This window comes from Eubalaena glacialis, chromosome 10 (assembly GCF_028564815.1).
Source record: "Eubalaena glacialis isolate mEubGla1 chromosome 10, mEubGla1.1.hap2.+ XY, whole genome shotgun sequence".
NCBI classification, from domain to species: domain Eukaryota; kingdom Metazoa; phylum Chordata; class Mammalia; order Artiodactyla; family Balaenidae; genus Eubalaena; species Eubalaena glacialis.
The window spans coordinates 9,216,542-9,235,284 of record NC_083725.1 but is presented as its reverse complement, the minus strand read 5'-3'; the positions used below and the strand labels follow the sequence as shown (position 1 = coordinate 9,235,284).

The following is an 18,743-nucleotide window of genomic DNA, read 5'->3' as shown; positions in this document are numbered from 1 at the left end:
CCCCTTCCCTTTCCCCTCCCCTCCCCTTCCCTCCCCTTCCCCCTCCCCTTCCCCCTCCCCTTTCCCCTCCCCTCCCCTTTCTCCTCCCCTCCCCTTCCCTTTCCCTTCCCCTCCCCTTCCCTCTCCCCTCCCCTTCCCTTTCCCCTCCCCTTTCCTTTACCCTTTCCCTCCCCTTCCCTTTCCCCTTCCCCTCCCCTCTTCCCGAGCGGAGGATCGGCCGGACCGAGAGGACCCGGCTCCCAGCCCCGGAAGTTACGCGCGGCCGGCACCGTGACGTAAGTTCCGGTCACGGCTGACTTCCGAGGCAGACGCGGAAGTGCAGGGAGGCACCGGGAGCCGGGTTCGGTTGCAGGATTTCTGGCCCAGCCCTGCGCCTCGTGAATGTTCTAGAGAGGTCGATTCCTAGAGGCCCGCTTCCAGCAGCCAAGACCACACAAAGCCGGCGCTAGGGGCCACTCCTCGGCCGAGGAGCTGATGCCGGCCGCTCCCTGGAGCCCCCGTAGCGGGGCCGGACCATGAGCCTGCTGGGCGGCCTGGCCTCCTCGCCGCGGGCCCCGCTGCAGTCCAGCAAGGCCAGGATGAAAAAGCTCCCGAAGAAGAGCCAGAACGAGAAGTACCGGCTCAAGTACCTGCGGCTGCGCAAAGCGGCCAAAGCCACGGTGTTTGTGAGTGTGACCGGCGCTCAGCCCCTCTCAGCCTCGAGCCTCTCCTAACTCGCGAAATCTTTCCCCGAACTGTTCCCCTTTCCAGAGTGACAGTATTAATATAGTGTTAGGTTTTACATTGTACATTACTTATTGTTAGCCTCGTGCCTTGGACAAATTACGTAATTCCTGTAATCCTGTTTCCTCATCTGCAAATGAGAGCTAATAACTGCCTTGCAAACTTAATGAAGATTAAATGAGGAAAGTAAAGCGCTCGGTACCTAGAAGCTGTGCTAATAAGTTTTAGTCATTATCGTTATTACCGCAGAACTCTTGGAAATGCCTTTGAGCCTCCAGAGAAACCTGAGAATGAGGCGCTATTTTTAAAATAGCAGCACTGAAGCCCCGAGAGATGATTTGCTCGAGGGCACTATGTCAGAGCCCTGGCTCCAACTCAAACACTTGATTCTAGTTTCTTTAGTACTTCCATTACGCAGCCTGTTTCCCAAGCACCCCGCATACCCGTAACTGACCCCTTCCATGAACAGGCACATGAAGCTTTCAGTAATCCCCCCTGCTAACCTCTTTTGAGTCTTCCCAGTCTTTTATTGTAGAGGCACTGGGTTTACTGAATGAATGAAATGGTTTTCCAGCCACAACTAAGTGTTATAATATTCTGGCTTGCCTGGCTCACCTCAATGCTTGGAAATAGCAGGTGTCTCAAATATCTCCCCACATCTGAATCACCACTACCTTACCTCTTCTTCTACCAAAATCTAGAACATCCCTCAGCTTTTTTGGAAGCATAAGGAAAGGTTTGGAAATCAGAGCAGTCATTCCGAAAACATTTATTTGGCACTTGCCATGTACACTGGAGAGAAATAAGAAAAGCAGAATTGAGAAGATTTAGTATCTAATTATGTTACCTTTCTTTTATTCCCTAAATGTCAAAGGTACCTACAGCTTGGCACCTATGTTGTTAGGATACTGGTTCCACCAAGTCTATGAAGAAGGTTTTGTGAAGAAAAAGGATATTGTTTTGATCATTCAAAGTTTGAGGTCCCCACTATGGAACATCCAGTTTGGAGCAGTCCCCTCAGGACTCATGCTTGGGAAGTAGATTGAATCGTCAGCAGAGAAAGCTGATGCTTGAATACACATAAATAGGTTATGAAATTTAAGAATTTTATAGACTAGACTTGATTTTGTTCCATCCATATTTTCTCTTTAAGGTTCATACTGCATGGGATGCTTTGGGTTAGGTTCGCTTTTTAAGTTCCCCAAGAGTCAAGCCACTTGGGAATGGACCTTCCCCATATTTACAGGGGTTGAGTTTAAGCATCTATGATTTGAGCAGTATGCCCTTTTCTCTGCTAAAGGCTACCCTAATGAAGGTGACCATATGTCTTGGTTTGCCTAGGACAGCCCTACTTTGCCATATTGTTCTGGCAAAATTATTAATAGCTCCCCCTTTTCACTCGAAGGTGCACCAGTTTCTATAAATTATCTAATTACTCTGCCCACATTAGAACGTGACCCTACCTTTACTTATAGGTTTGTTTACAGTTTGTCTGCAAGGTAGACTAGCTCTTCCTTCTCACCCAGCAACACAGACTTCTTTGGTTTGGAATATAGCTCCTCTTCTCAGCATAATACTTTGATCTTTTATTCATTTTGTGTGACTATATTCAAAATTTTCTTCAAGGAAAATGCTGCTATTTGTGATGAAATTGCTCGTCTTGAGGAAAAATTTCTTAAAGCTAAAGAAGAAAGACGGTGAGCTGGTTCATGTTGTGTTCAGAATTACATTTTTTGGTGATTGATATGGTGTTACTGCTCCTAAGAATTTTCCTCCATCGGGATTTTTGTGCTTTGCACAGCCCACTGGCCACTAGTCTGGTACAGAGAAAGTCACAACCTATGGTATTGGTTCCTGTTTACCCAGGTCGTGTTGGACCATGATGATGAAACAGCTCTATTCATCTCTCTGACAAAACCCTCTTGCCACATCTTATAAGTAATTTTATTATAACTCTGCAGTTATAAAAGCCAAGGGATAAAAGAAACTGCATTTCATTCTACAAATATTTATTCCATATGTAGTACTCCGTGAGTATGTGTACATGTGCAGTTCATGGTATGTGCCCTTCAGAAGCCTAACACCTTCCAACATCCAGTTAGAAGAGCTCTCCAGATGCAAAAGAGATACGCTATAATCCTTTATCCTTAGCTTCTTGCAGTATTCTCTGGAGCTTCGTTTTTCCCAGGGTCCAATAAGAACCTTATTTTTGTGAATGCAATAATCTTTGTATATAGTTCTGGCTTTTCCCAGTACTTGAATAAAATATGGAATTGTGATAAAACGGAAGCTCATACCTCTGCTCCCTTTCCTTCCCGACCTCAGGTACTTGCTAAAGAAGCTCCTCCAGCTCCAGGCTCTAACTGAAGGGGAAGCACAGGTTGCAGCTCCTTCCCACAGCTCCAGTTTGCCCCTGACTTACGGTGTGGCCAGCTCTGTGGGAACTATCCAGGGAGCTGGGCCGATTTCTGGGCCTAGCACTGGAGCTGAGGAACCATTTGGGAAGAAATCCAAGAAGGAGAAAAAGGAAAAAGGCAAAGAGAACAACAAACTGGAAGGTACCTTGGGGAGAGGATATCAGTTGCCCCAGTGGCTCAACGACTAATGACAAAGACCTGGTACTAACTGGTAGACACTCGGCCACAGAGATGACTTAAACTCTCACCTGGTCCTTAAGCAGCCCTGGTAGCCCTTGGAAACCAAGTGTCTTAAAGCCACTCCAGGTGGAGGAATTGCAGTTAGACCTGGTTAAACGTGATGGGAGCAGGCCAAGGCCTCCCCCTTCTCCTACACACCTGACTCTCTGGGTGCCTTCAGTTCAGTCTTTCCTAGAGGCAGGGAAATGGGCTTGGTGGCCTTTTGAGCACACAGATGACTTAGGAAATTGCTGACCTTATACATGAAGTCAGAGGCTTTAAAAAAGTATAAGGCTTTTAGATACTAAGCACTGATACCAAAATTGGTTACTGCCAGGTGGGTGGGTTAGAAGGATACTCAGGGCTTTGGGGAAAAGTCCCATGTGCCCATTCAGTAGTGTGTAGAACGAGAATTGGCTTATTGCTCTTAGCATCGTGCAGAGTTTTCCCTTCCCCTCAACATTGGGAAGGGCCTAAAGTGGGTGACCCCAGATTTGCGTTTCAGTTCTGAAGAAAACATCCAAGAAAAAGAAAATGGAGGCAGGTGCTCGCAAGCTGGTTCAGCCCATTGCCCTGGATCCCTCAGGACGGCCTGTGTTCCCCATCGGACTGGGGGGTCTAACAGTATATAGCCTGGGGGAGGTGAGTGAGACCAGCGATAAAGAGAGAGGAGAATCAGAAATACGGGAGTGGGGTTGAGCCTTCCCTCCCTGTTCCCGTTAGCAGCAGCCCCTTGCTGATCCAGACCAACCCCAGAAAACCTCCAGTCCCTAGGAAACCAGGTCAGTTTTGTCTGCTACACATCCTACGCTCTTTCTCTCTCTGATTTGAGTCACTCTTTGCAGCCCCAAGGTGGTTCTAAAGGCTACCACAGTACGCTGGACTTCTGCATTCTCTGGTGACCTCAGTGGCAGGTTGGGGGAATCTTTTTTTATAGATCATCACCGACCGACCTGGCTTCCATGACGAGGGTGCCATCTACCCTGTGGGCTACTGCAGTACTCGGGTATACGCCAGCATGAAGAGCCCAGACCAGGAGTGTCTGTACACCTGTCAGATCAAGGACGGTGGCACACAGCCTCAGGTACCCACTCTAAGAATAACTGCTGGTTTTCTTTTTTTTTTTGAGAACCTTCTCTGTGACACGCACTTAATATATATTACCTATTCAGACACTTTACAAGGTAGATAGTGTGTAAGATGCAGAAAGTGATTGGCCCTGAGTCACACCTCTGCTAGTAAGTGATTTGAGCTGGGATGTAAATCTGCATTTGTGTGATTGTCCTACTGACACCCATTCCCTTGAACCGTGCTGGTGCTAATGTCAATATGGTGACCACACGAGGCCTGATCAAGCTGCTTGTTTGTAAAGTGCAGGCCTACATTCAGGGAAGGTTAGTTTGACACTCTGCCAATTCAGGTGGGACCAAGATGGAGGTAGCAGAGAAACTGCATATTAGTTTCTGACTGCATGTAGTCTTGAGGACCTGGGAGACCTGAATCCTAGTCGTATTAAGTATCTTTGTTCATCCTTCTCAGTGCTGTGGTTCAAGACAGTTCACTTTCCCAGTCTCCTCTGATCATTGGGGGAAAATAGACCATTTTCAGAGTTCCAGGCTTCACTGTCTGATGATGTTACAGATCACTAGAAAATGGGGTGGAAGGAGATAGAAGCAAGGGAAGGAACCTTTGAGCAGAAGCTGAGAGCCTGCCTGACACATGTGGACAGTATTGCATCACTCCTATCCCGGTTAGAATGCTGTCGGATGCAGCTGAGAGTTCAGATGACCTTGGCCATGCAGCATTTCTCTTTAGAAAGAGCTCTAACAGACAGACTCGATGTTGTAGCAATAATTATAACAAATCTATACGTTCAAGGAAGATCTAATCAAAATCCTAGTAGAATGTAAATGGTAATTGACAAGCTGGTCCTTAATTTCCTCTGAAAGACAAATGGCTAAAATATTAAAAAAAAAAAGTCTGTGGGGTTTTTTTTGTTTCCTTTATTAAGCCACTAACCCATCCAGACATTATTTTCAGGTACATTGTGAGTATTAATTTTTTTCCCCTAACATCAAGTGACACATTTAGTATATATTAAATACATATAATACTTGAGTATGTTTCCAGACGATTCTGTTTTATCTATTTGTCTATAAATGCCAGTATGACTTTTAATTGCTTTAGCTTTATAAAATGTTTTATACTATAAATATGTTAAAAAAATATAGAACAATGTATTTATAATCCTAGGGTGAGGTGAAAAGGTTTTCCTTAGCAAGATGTGAAAAGTAGAAGCCATAATGGAAAGTAGTAACAGATTTGACTATTAAAAATTTGAACACTTCTGAATGACAAAAACCACCATAATCAAAGTTAAAAGCGACAAACAAGAAGAAAATATGTAACAGTGGATTAATATCCAGATAAAGTGCTCTTATGGTCTAAGATAAAAAAGCAATCAGATAAAACAGGCATTTCACAGAAACAGTGCAGATGGTCGATGAGAGCAGACCTTACTAGTAGTTAGGGAGATGCAAATAAAACAGAAAGATCTTATTTTTTCTCATAGGCAAATATAAGATAGATAATAGCAAATGTTGGCCAGCATGTAGGAAAATAAGTACAAATGGCATTAGTAGGAGGGAAAATTTGTAAAGTTCCTTTTTTTGGAAGGCAGCTGGGCAATATCAACAATTTTAATGTGTGACTCCTTTGATCCAGAATACTTCGATATTCTAGTATGTCTTAGAGAAATGTGCAAATGTGAACAAAAGAGTTACATATAACAATGTAATTGTGGCATTGTTTGCAATAGCAAGAAGTTAAAAGTAACCTAAATGCCCACCAATAGGAGAATGGTTAAAAATTAAGATATATCCACCTTGTGTAATATTATACGGCAGTTAAAAGAATGAAGTAGGGAAAGATCCCAAAACCAAAATACTACATTTTGGCCTTTTAATTGCTCTTTGCTCAAATAGAATATATAGTTTACACACAATATAAAAAATTGGAATTGGCATGATCAATACCAAATAGAAGAGCAATCCTGAAATATTTAAAGATAATTGTTTATGGTTTTTTCATGAATTAGCTGAGAAATCAGTATAAACCATCACAATGTTAAACTTGCAACATGTCACTGAAGTAACAAAACCATTGACTAAAACTACTCACAAGATAATTTATTATTGACAAAATTGAAAGAGCTCTAAAATTGACACAGGAAAATTGAATCAAATGAAATAACCACAGAAGAAAACTAACAGCAGTAGAAACTGTACTCAGTAAGGTTTGCTTTTTGGATTCTAAAAAAATGATCAATAATGCACATCACTGGGGGGGAAAAAGAAAAAAAAAAAAAAAAAAATATATATATATATATATATATATACAGAAAATAAATTAATTCTGTGTGGAATAATTTTATTAAACATTGAAAAACTGGAAACTGCTTAACTGAACTTTATAGAAAACTGGTTAAGGAATTTAACTGACTAAATAGAACCTGTTACAGAAATTTTTTTTTTTTTTTGGCAAAAAGTCATGAACTTTATAGAAAACTGGTCAAGGAATTAAGTTGGGTGGATAGCACTTGTTACAAAAATGCTTTCTTGGCAAAAATTCCTCAGTATTAGTATAATTTTGATTTAACAGTTTCTTTTTATAAACAGGATATTTTACAACTCAAAAAGTAAAGTGAAATGGCGATTTGCAGTCAAAATGGCCTATACTCTTCCTAGGCATTATAAAGTAAATCTAAGATTATGTGGAGAATGATTTCATTTGTTTTTAAAATACCATTTGTATTTATACTTATAAATGTAGGTAAGTGGATAAGAAAGCATCTGGAAAGGTATATAAGAAATTAAGTGTTGGCCTCTGGAGAGGAGTCAAGCAGAGTATAGAATTAAACAGTCAAAAGACTTTCTCTGTTTTCTTGGCTTGGGATTTCTAACAGCCCTCTAGGAATGGTACCCATCTCCTACCTGGTATACTCAGCTTCAGGTTCCGGAGTGAAGAAAGAGTAACAGCAGTAGTATGACTCTCTCTGCCACCTTCTCCTTGAGGACTGATCTCATTGCTCCTTTATATTTCTCAGTTTGAAGTTGTTCCTGAAGATGATCCCCAGAATGCCATTGTCAGCTCTTCTGCAGATGCCTGTCATGCAGAACTGCTCAAGACCATAAGTGCTGCTATGTAAGTTGACCAACAGCTTGGAGACAGGCTAAAAAGATCACTTTGGGTACAGTGAGGCCTTCTCTCTTGCTTTTAATGAGTAGAGATCCCTTATTTTATAGAAAGCTATCCTGTGTCCTTCGAATGCCTTAGCAGCTACAGTCTCCAGAGTATCCAAGTGAGGAAAGCGTATTCCATGTGTTCATACCCACATTCTCATCTCCCTCTCAGCTCTCAAGCTAAAATTCTCCCTCTCCTATTTAGGGGGAAACTAATGCCCAACGTGCATCCATCTGGAGCTGACTTTTTTGGGTTTTCTCATCCAACCATCCACAACCTGATCCAGAGTTGTCCAGGAGCTCGAAAATGCGTCAAGTAAGTGGGGTCAAATCCATTCCCTTGAAAGAAGCGCCATGATCAGTGGGCCAGGGACCTAAACTGGCGGTCACTGCTCTGCTCATTCATCTGTTTCACGAGCTGCTTCTGTGCACAAGGCACAGTGAGCAGGAGCCAGCACCCCACTGTACTGACGTCGTCGTCATCTGTGTGCACCATGACGGCAAATGGATTGGGACGTCCTGCAGAATAAGTGTCACTAAAGAAGCCTGTCTGTGTGCTTTTCATTTTTGGTTAGTTAATATGTTTTTCAGATATATATGGGAGAGACCTAAAGAAAAAAATACCTGATCCCTTTGGAGGGAAGAATGGGTTGTATGGCCAACAGACAACTCAGTAATGATCCCTTTGGTCCTGCAGTTACCAGTGGGTGAAGTTCGACGTGTGCAAACCTGGAGACAGTCTGCCGCCGCCCCAAGGACAGCTAGAGAATGATGCAGCTACAAGCTTTGAAGCCTTTCAGAGACAGACCTTCCATAAAGATCATAATGATCCCATTCTACAAGGTACCTTTTATTTTTTCCTTGTGGTTTGAAAATTGACCATTTTTAGGCAACCCTCCCCTCTTCGTTCTTCGCTGAGTATCCCATATCTGGGCAGTGAGTGATAGAAGCTTTCCCTGCTCCGGCCACGGGCAGCCCTCGCAGAAGTCACAGGGCGTGGCTGAGATCATGGTGAGGCAGGGCTCACCGAGAAACTAGGGCGTCTCATTTTCTAACCTAAATAAGACCTAAGCAGAATACAAGGGAAAGTTTACTGTGGGACTGAAATTTCAGATGTAGTAAAGGGGATCAGGTCATGGCCTTGGTCCTGCCTATGTTCCGTGGATTCCCTCCCACAAATGAGTGGAGTGATCAGGGGATCCGGCATAGGAGTCATATAGGGAGAGCTCTGGACTCGAAATAAGAAGATAGAATTAACTTCTTTGTCTCTGCCTACTATGCTGTGTAACCCTAGGCAAGTCACTTGATCTATTTCAGCCAGTTTTGTTCTTTTTTTTAAAATATTTTATTGCAGTATAGCTGATTAACAATGTTGTGTTAATTTCTGCTGTACAGCAGCAATTCAGTTATACACATATATACTTTTTCATATTCTTTTCCATTATGTTTCATCACAGGATATTGAATATAGTTCCCTGTGCTGTACAGTAGGACCTTGTTGTTCATCCATCCTGTATATACTAGTTTGCATGTGCTAGTCCCAAACTCCCAATCCTTCCCTCCCCCTTGGCAACCACAGGTCTTTTCTCTATGTCCGTGAGTCTTTGTTTCATAGATATGTTCATTTGTGTCATATTTTATATTCTGCATATAAGTGATATCACATGGTATTTGTCTTTATCTTTCTGACTTACTTCGCTTAGTGTGATAATCTCTATGTCCATCCATGTTGCTGCAAATGGCATTATTTCATTCTTTTTTATGGCTAATACTCCTCTGTGTGTGTGTATGTGTATATACTACATCTTCTTTATTAATTCATCTGTCAATGGCTTGGCTATTGTAAATAGTGCTGCTATAAACATAGGGGTGCATGTGTCTTTTCGGATTATAGTTTTGTCTGGGTAAATGCCCAGGAGTGGGATTGCTGGGTCATATGGTAACTCTAGTTTTAGTTTTTTAAGGAACCTCCATACTGTTCTCCATAGTGGCTGTATCAATTTACATTCCCCCAACAGTGCAAGAGGGTTCCCTTTTTTCCATATCCTCTCCATTATTTATTGTTTGTAGATTTTTTGATGATCCATTCTGACTGGTGTGAGGTGATACCTCATTGTAGTTTTGATTTGAATTTCTCTAATGATAAGTGATGTTGAGCATCTTTTCATGTGCCTCTTGGCCATCTGTATGTCTTCTTTGGAGAAATGTCTATTTAGGTCTTCAGCCCATTTTTTGATTGGGTTGTTTTTTTGTTTTTGAGTGGTATGAGCTGTTTGTATATTTTGGAACCTAAGCCCTTGTCAGTCGCATCATTTGCAAATATTTTCTCCCAGTCCGTAGGTTGTCTTTTCATTTTGTTTATGGTTTCCTTTGCTGTGCAAAAACTTATGTTTGATTAGGTCCCATTTGTTTATTTTTGCTTTCATTTCTATTGCCTTGGGAGACTGACCTAAGAAAACATTGGTACAATTTATGTCCGAGAATGTTTTGCCTATGTTCTCTTCTAGGAGTTTTATGGTGTCATGTCTTATAATAAGTCTTAAAGCCATTTTGAGTTTATTTTTGTATGTGGTGTGAGGGTGTGTTGTAACTTCACTGATTTACATATGGCTGTCCAATTTTTCCAGTACCACTTGCTGTATTTCAGCCACAGTTTTCTTCATTGTAAAAGTAAATATCTGTCCTGTCTTACCAAACAAGGGCAAAACTGGGCTGACAGATGCAAAAGAGTTGAAAGAATTAAAAGGACATGTATGTGTCTGATCAAGCCAGTCTCCTGAGATTCCCAGGCAGCAATGGAACTTAAGGAACTTTTTTTCTCCAGGATCCTTGGACCTCCCAGAGCTTCAGCCTACAGCCTTTGTGTCTTCTTATCAACCCATGTTCCTGACACATGAACCCCTGGTAGATACTCACCTACGGCACCTGAAGGCTCCGTCGCAGTGTAGCCCAGCTCAGTCTTCAGATTGAACAGGAAGGGATCGATAACCACATCATTTTCATCAGGATGGATTTTTTAACTTAAACTAAAACTTAAGACTATATGGAAGAAGGCAGCGACTCAAGTGAAGAAGTGAAGAAGATAGTAAATTAACACATTTTGTCGTGGAGGTTCCCATGGTGACAGCTTTCCTGGGAAAAACTTCAGCTGCTTTATTTTTAGTAATAAATTTTTCTTGACAGTTCTGCTTATTTTCATCTTGTTGTAATCGATATAATCTTCTGGCTTAGCTCTGCCTGAGGTAAACTTAAGTCCTTTGTAAACCGGAGGGAGAGATGGCTGCTGACTCATGAGGAAGGTAGTAAGATTCTGACAACCTTGCACCCTTGATTCTGATCTAGGTCAGTGAATACTAAGTCGCAGCCCCGACAACCAGCTGCTGCTTTATTTTCATGGCAGCGTCACCACAATCAAATCCTGCTTATCCCCAAGCTGCAAGGTCCAGTCCCAGGCCCACTGTGCATCTTTTTCACATTTCACAAGGGGATCAAAAAAATCCTCTCTAACCCTTCCTACATTCCCTTTGTGGCTCCTTATTGGAGAATGTGCTTTTAGCTAAACCACATGATAACACACATTTAGATAGAACGTGATTGGTTCCCATCCTCCGTAACAGACTCACCCCAACAGTTCGTTAGTCATGTAATGATGTAACTCTGCATTCTGTATAACTGAATTTTTTGGACTCTACTTACAGCATTAAGGTAGAGGCATACCACAACACCTAATCCCAGCCAGTACAATTCCACGGTGCCTTGTGGGATGCTTCGCTGCCCACCCAGCCCGGTACCAGGGCTGGCTGGAATGGGAAGGAACAAAAGGACCCTGGAAGTAGAAGAATGGGGAAGGTGGTGAGAACTGGATTGTCACTGTGCTACCGTCCATAGCTGCTAACAGGGGAGGAAACAAATGGGCGTAGCATCTTATAGGACTGTATGTGGATGGCAGAGGGAGGGATCAGATGCAGCATTTAGAGCACATCACACTGGCCACTGCAAAGTATCAGAAACTGAAGTAACTAACATTAATTTTATGATTCTTAATTATAGTCTTACAAGTTTGTATAGCTTTTACAGTGTAAAAGAAATAGTAAAATTTGGATAATAGCAAATCAGGGATAGAAAGATTACTCAAACTGTTAATGTTTTTCTTTTTTCTCTGCATAAGGTGCCTGAAGCCATTTGCACTTACACAGAAATGGCATATGCTGCTTTTATCACATAACCAATATCTTTCCATTCTATTACAGCCTGAGTTAATCACAGATTCAAAGTGAGCGTCATTCTAAGAAAGACATTAAAAAAATTTATGTAAGTTAGTGCACGGTTTACTTTAATAAGTGTTCATTTTGTAGCTTTCCTAGAACAGTGTTTCAAACTACAAATCTCAACACACTAGTTGTTCTTAAACTTAGGCAATCAAGACCCACATCTTTTAAAATTAAATTAGAAGACAATTAGAACATATTGGAATGCATCACATGTCGAAGGTTGAAACTGGTTTCAACTATAGTGTGTATATAGGTGTTTATATACCATTCACACAATACACATGGGGATACATGGAATGATGTAAAATGTTTTTACTACGGATCATCATTTTAAGTAACTTGAAAAACACTGCCCTAGCATACTTAAAAAATATTTTCATCTATTGGATTGTTAAAGATTTCTTAAGTTTGACAACATCCAATGTCAGTGAAAATGAGGGAAAAAATGGGACTGTGCCTTGGTGGAAATGTAAACTGTTGAACCCTTTGGGAGGGTTAAGCTGTAGGTATCAAAATGTTAAATATATTTATCCTTAAACCCGTTATTCCACATTAAGGACCCTAAGGAATTAAGTGCGGTATGGTGTTTGCACGTAACAGTTATCACAGTATTTGTTTAAAACCCTCTATGTCCACTAATGGCAAATTGGTTAAAGAAAATATGGAGCTCCCACAAACTGAAACATGTAAAATGTGACCTAAACAAATCAAGTGATGTTCACCAAGATATTAAGTGTCTCCAAATGATGAATTTTATGGTGATTTTTACTTACTTAGACTTTTCTTTAGCATCCAAGTCTTCTATAGTGATTATGAATTCGATTTTTTCAAACAGTAAAAAGTTATTTTCATTTGGGAAATAAACTGAATTCCCACAGAATGTGTTAAGTTATTCAGCCATTAAAAATAAACTTTCATATGACTTTTCATTAAGATATCCACCACCTAAACCTAGCTTTTTACACTGTGTGCCCTAGCTTACTGGGGGCGAAGGGAACCTGGGCCTGGAGCGCTGAACTGTTTCTAGCTTCTACCAAGTTAGAACAGCTGCCGCACGCATGAGTGTTGTGAGGAGGAGTGGACAGGAGATTCGCTTTTTCTCAGGAGTCTGTTACTGGGTCTGTGGTTCCCGTTAGGCCAGATGAGTAAGAGGCCAGGGTTTGGGTGTTAGGAGCCAACTGTGCGCTGGGAAGTCCTCGAAGAGGCAGAGTTCCTTGCAAGCTGCGTAGCTGTTTCGCTTTTTACTAAGATCCTGGCACTGACGAAGCATTCCTGCTCTTCAGTTACACCAGGACCCCTTGGGGGACAGGTACGGAGAGAGTGATGCTTACGCTTTCGTTCTCATTTTTCACATTAAGGGAATGGAAACTACCCACAGGTAAGTCTCACTCCTTTCTCAGCTTCAGAGGACAATTTGCAAGCCCATTCATAACCCAGTTTTGACTAGAGAGGAATTGTGTACACATGACTAATGATTATACTTTTATTTCCAGCTTCTTAGAGATTACAGACACTTGTCAAGTGCCTTTAACTGTTCTTAATCAACCAATAAACAGCATTATGATTCTTAGTATACACAAAAGCCCTCTTTCACATTTGTCCCATCCAGATTATTTTTCTAAATGCTTATCGTGTAGCTTTACTTTCAGCCTCACGTTGTTCTTCCATCTGGATTGTCCTTTTCATAGTTAAACCTCTTACCTTTAAAGAGCCTGATATCTCTATTTGCTTCTCAGTGACCTCTGCGGTCACATGGCCTCCCCACGGGCTGCTCCACCTCGCCTTTCTCTTCCCTCCTTGAGGCCGTCCCTTAGCGCCTCCCAAAATGCCTGCACACGATTCTGGTTTCTTTCTGTTAAAATTCACATTATCATTATTTAGACTAAAGGAATAGAATTGTTTTCAGCTTGGAACAAAATAGGGCTGAGATCAGTTCTCTGAAAGATTGTTGTGTAGTGGAAGAAACATTTCAGTTCCACACGAGGAAGAACTGTTGGGAAGTTTAGAAGGGAAACTTTATACAGAAATTTGATAACCACCTCTCATATTTTATAGAAAAAAACATAAATGCTAGCCGGCCTGCATGGCCTTATAATCTCTTCCAACTCTGAGTTTCCACGGTCTGGAGGTAAGGGGACAAACGTGTTAAGACATTTCACTCCCAGTAATAAGGGAAGTGAATGACATTGAGATTCAAGTTGTTTGTAGTTTGGAATTAGTCTAATACAGATACCTGGCCCAACTGGAGGACAAAAGACAAGCGTGTCATTTGCCTACCAGCCCTGGCAGCTCAGAATATGGAAACAGCCATGTGCTAGCCGGGCGCTGTCGATGAGGCAGTTCTATTAATTTCCATTAAAAAGCAACAGCTGTCATTTAAACTCCTAAATGCCCAAATCTAAAGGATCCACACTTAGGTCTAAGATGTGATCAAACTGCCACAAAATCATTTAGCAACCTTGCTGCGATACCTGGGAATCTGGTTTGTAATGAAAGCAGTGAAGGGAGGGGCTGGCAGGGCACTGGTGGGGTGGTACAGGGGACACTGCTTATATTCACAAGGCCACGCGGTCCACGCATAGCGAACAGCAGCCAGGCTGTCACGACAAGACTTGACATTCAGGGCCAGCGTCTGGGCGGAGAAAGTGTCCATGGGAGCTGGAAGCCACTTGCACTGATGGTCACTGCAACAGGAGATCTAACAGGAGAGTCATAAACAGGAATGGTTAGGGCAGTCAGGAGGATATGCCAAGAGGCGGGACTGCTCTTCAGACAGACTAAAAGAGGAGAAGCGGCCACTCGCGGCCATGGACACATTTCCTACAGTGACCAGAACAAACCCGAGTCCAGGTTGGGTCTGCTCAGCACAGCCACGGAGCCATAATAAAAGTTCACGTGCTAAAATAAATAGCTTAAATCAATAAGTAAAACATTAAATTACTGAGGGAGACAAGGCAGCGTAGTCATGAAACATTTAGGGAAGGCTCCCCTGAACAACCTTCCTGCGATCCTCCGGCCAAACAGCAAAGCAGGCAGGAATCTGGGTGAAGCGAGCCGCCGCTGTGCTGCTCTCCGGCTCCCAAAGGAGCTGGGGAATGAAGAAGGGGCATAAAGGAACTTTGGATGGTAAGCTGTTCTCAAGTCAGAAAGCAATGTATCTGGTGAAGGGAGCATAAAATACCCAGTTCCCAAGGTTCAGTTCTGTCCTGGTCCCAGCTAAGATTCTAGGTCCAGACGATGGGCAGGCTGCCAGCTGTTGACTAGAGAGGAGAACTCAGAGCACAGACTCCTTGGAGCTAGGATTCGCCTACAACCCAGCGTGCAGAGAGGAAGCACCTGAGGCAGGTGGATGCTCTGCTTAGGGCTCCAGAGGAGGAACAGTCCTAGAGAGACTCCTGTGCAATTAAAGTTTGTCTTCTACATTCTTTCATCCCCCCCTCCAGTGCCCTCTTTTCACTCACCGCCCGCCACCGCCTAACGTCCTCGGGACTCCCAAAGACACTCATTTAAATGCTCCACCTGGGAATGCCTCCACCCCCAACCCCGACCTTAGAAGACTCCTAAATAAGCTGTTTAATCAATAGCCCCAGTTCCACAGTGGAATGATCCTCACCAGGTATTAGAAGCAAGTACAGAGTTCCGTTACAGTAATTCATACTAAGTTGCAAATCACCAAGCTTCAACCTCTTAAAGGAGAGACTCAAAAGAAAATAATTTAGGATAGTGCGACAAAAAAAAGATGTCTAAGGATGAGGGAAACATTCTGGAGCAAGGGTCCTTTCAATAGGTGCCCATAGATAAAGCCACAGGCCCCTTCCCACGCAAAGATGGTTGCTCTGGGAGGGAAAATGCAAAAGGAGTATCCTTTCAATGTGGGCACGTCTTCCCTTCCTTGGTGGTCCCATCAAAATTGCCTCTAAGTGAATGAATCAGTAGCTGCTTTTTTGTTGCTCTGAGATAAACTCAGCCCCTGACCAACCAAAACCTGCCTCGTAGTCATGTTATAATTAGAGGTGGGCCTCGGCGTGGAGGAAATCCCGACCCCCCCCACAGGATGAGCCCCTACTGTTTCTGCAGTTCTCACCTCAAATATCTTGTTGTGCCTCTGCACCTGGACTGGCTGGGAATATGTGAGGTTGAGCAGCCCCATGTCGCCCAGGAGTTCTATCTTCTGAGGCAGTGGTCCTTGAAAGGTCAACTTCGCCCCATAAGCCACGGCACGGGCCCCCAAGTGCAGCCTGTAGGCCACCGTCTGCTTATCTCGAGGGTGTGTGCTACAGGATAAAGAAGAGGTAGAGAACTTTGGGTTTGGGCTCAACAATAATCACATTTTTTAAAAAAGGAAATCTTATACAAAGCACCCTTTAAGAAGGTGAGAATAAAGTTGACTGAATCTAATAGCCAGTGATCTGTGGCGAGTCAACCTAAGAGAAATGGTGAGTTGTAACCACAGATGGGGCTCTGGGCTTTCTATGGGTCGGAAACCTTGAAATAACTGAGGACTTGGAAGGAAGGAATAAAGGGAGAGAAGGAGGGAGGGAGGGCAGGTATTGGAACTAACCTAGAAGAGCTCTCGTAAGACTGCTGCAACCACTAAAAGTTCTGTGTTTCACGTGAATCAGCTGTTCATTACTTGGTCCCCTCTAGGTTTTATTTGTTCATTCAATAAACATTCACTCATTCAAAACTAAATAAATATCCCTAGTGGTCCAGTGGTTAAGACTCCGCACTCCCAATGCAGGGGGCCCGGGTTCGATCTACGGTCAGGGAACTAAGATCCCACATACTGCAGCTAAGCCCGCAAGCTGCAACTACTGAGCCCACGCGCACTCTAGAGCCCACGCACCACAACTAGAGAAGCCCGCGCGCCGCAACAAAGACCCAGTGCGGCTGAAATAAATAAATAAATAAAATTTAGAAAGAAAGAAATGTTCATTCAGGCTCCTACTATAATCCAGACACTCTGTGTTGGGCTCCATTTCACACTGAAATCCCCTGGTATCCTACAGCTAGCGGGTGGTAATCATAGGGGCTGTTTACATCGGGGTAGTCATCCAGATAGTCCCCCTCTGAGTCCATGGTAGAATTCCATTTCCTGCTCTCGCTGAAGACAGGCATGGCCGTGGGACTTGCTTTGGCCAGTGCAATGTGAGCAGAAGTGACTTGTGTTGCTTTGGGTGGAAGCATTTAATTGCCAATGTGAGACCGTAGGTGCATGTGGAAGCACAGATCACCCTGGAGCCTCTGGATCTGTGAATGATGACGAGAGCAAAGCCTCTCTGTTGACCTTATTTGGACATGGAGTGTGAACACGAAATAAGGTTCCGTGGCATCAAGGCACTGGGATGGTGAGGGTTTTTGGTTACTGCAGCACATCCAGTGTGAATGACTGATAAATCATGCTTCTAATGTCCAATCCTCAGGCCCCCTCACAAGTGAACATCAGAGTGAAGGCCACAGACAAAGAACATATATTACTGTTCAAACAAAGCCCAAGAAGCACCCACCTGCCAAAAGGCGAATTCCTATCACAGAGATCCATAGCTACGGCCATGAAAGTGTTGGGCATCCTTAGGTTGGGGACATAGCCAAAGTCTGCTGTTTGATGCCAACGGATCTGGGGAAGTCCATCATTTGGGGTTGCACCAGAAAAATATGAAGATAACTAGAAAGTAGACATTGTGCATCAGCATTTTATTTCATCAGAAACCTACACTGCAATAAAGCTGGAAAAACATTAAAAATTTTAAAAAAGAAACCTACGCTAGAGTCTTTCACAAGAAGACCCTGCTTCTGCTTCACTCACTCCCATGCTCATCCAACACATACTTACGGAGCCTCTCACCCTTGTGGCTGAACCTCTCATCCCCCTCGCCGCAATGGAACTCTGCCACCCCTCTCAGCAAGAGGTGGAGTCTATTTCTCCTCTCGCTGAACCTGGGCTAAGCCTGTGATTTGCTCTGACAAACAGAATGCAGCAGAGGTGATGGTGTGCAGCTTCTGAGGCTTTGCCTCAAGAGCCCTTGCCTTTAGATTTCATTTTCTTGGAACCCTGAGATGGCCATGTAACCAAAGTCCAGCTACCCTGCTGGAGAAATGTGGAGAGAGCAGCCTTGGAAACTGGAAGGTCATGAGGAAAGAGGTGTTAATATCCCAGCCATCCCAGCTGAGGGGCCAATCATGTGAATTCTAGATCCTTCAGTTCAAACTGCAGCCACATGAGCAAGCCCGGCTGAAGTTACAGAGCAGAGATGAGCCACCCCAGCTGAGCCCTCCCTGCCTGGCCAACCCATGGCATCAGGAGCAAACACAGTGGCTGATGTGGTAAGCCCCGAAGTTCTGAGGTAGCTTGTTACAAAGCAGTAGGTCGGTCACTGACAACTCTGTGTACAGCACAGGGCAAAGCGCTGTAGGGAAGCAGAGAGGAATCTGCCCTTGGCGGATTGTGCCTGGCGGATTGCATCAGGGACCCCAGTTCTTCACACCTTCCAAGAGCCACACCCTCTTGCCATATGGCTCTGTGGTTTCTCCCGCTAAGAGAAGGAGTACATTTCCGCACCACCTGATTCTTATTAAAACCTCTTATGCAAATTGGCTTTAACATATGAAATGATAAAAGACGCTGACGCTGCACAATGAAATGTCATGCAAACTAGAAAACGGCAATAAAAAGATCCAGTAAGTGACCCTACTTCTTCCCACACAACAGCCAGAAGAAGAGTGAAAGTGGAGCCACGTTCACCAACCAGCGCCATGATGAGGATCGTGGCAACAAAGTCTAGGGTGAGTACTAACCTGAAGCGCTGAGGGAGAAACGCTACCGACAGCCACTCAGGCCTAGGAAGCTGTCTCAAAATGGCAGTTTGCTGAGA

General features: G+C 43.5%; 2 protein-coding genes across 3 annotated transcripts in view; one reads left to right on the top strand and one right to left on the bottom strand.

Annotated features, from left to right (window-relative positions):
• The first annotated feature begins 215 nt into the window (after positions 1-215).
• TBRG1 (transforming growth factor beta regulator 1) lies at positions 216-10,792 on the top strand. Its single transcript, XM_061203255.1, has 9 exons — positions 216-665; positions 2,350-2,420; positions 3,049-3,281; positions 3,865-4,001; positions 4,297-4,443; positions 7,465-7,562; positions 7,806-7,916; positions 8,298-8,443; positions 10,425-10,792. Exons 1-9 carry the CDS (start codon positions 516-518, stop codon positions 10,568-10,570), a joined length of 1,239 nt encoding a protein of 412 aa, XP_061059238.1. The 5' UTR covers positions 216-515; the 3' UTR covers positions 10,571-10,792.
• Positions 9,322-18,743, bottom strand: part of SIAE (sialic acid acetylesterase) — a 39,113-nt gene continuing 29,691 nt past the window's right edge. Inside the window, exons 8-12 of one of the 2 annotated variants that reach the window (XM_061203252.1) lie at positions 17,379-17,536; positions 15,956-16,145; positions 14,343-14,569; positions 13,573-13,723; positions 9,322-11,426 (exon numbers count right to left, since the gene is read on the bottom strand). In XM_061203252.1, the coding sequence (XP_061059235.1) occupies positions 11,301-11,426; positions 13,573-13,723; positions 14,343-14,569; positions 15,956-16,145; positions 17,379-17,536 (852 nt within the window). In that variant the 3' untranslated portion in view covers positions 9,322-11,300. Of the gene's footprint in view, positions 11,427-13,572; positions 14,570-15,955; positions 16,146-17,378; positions 17,537-18,743 lie in introns of those variants that run through there. The other variant, XM_061203253.1, reaches the window with a different exon arrangement.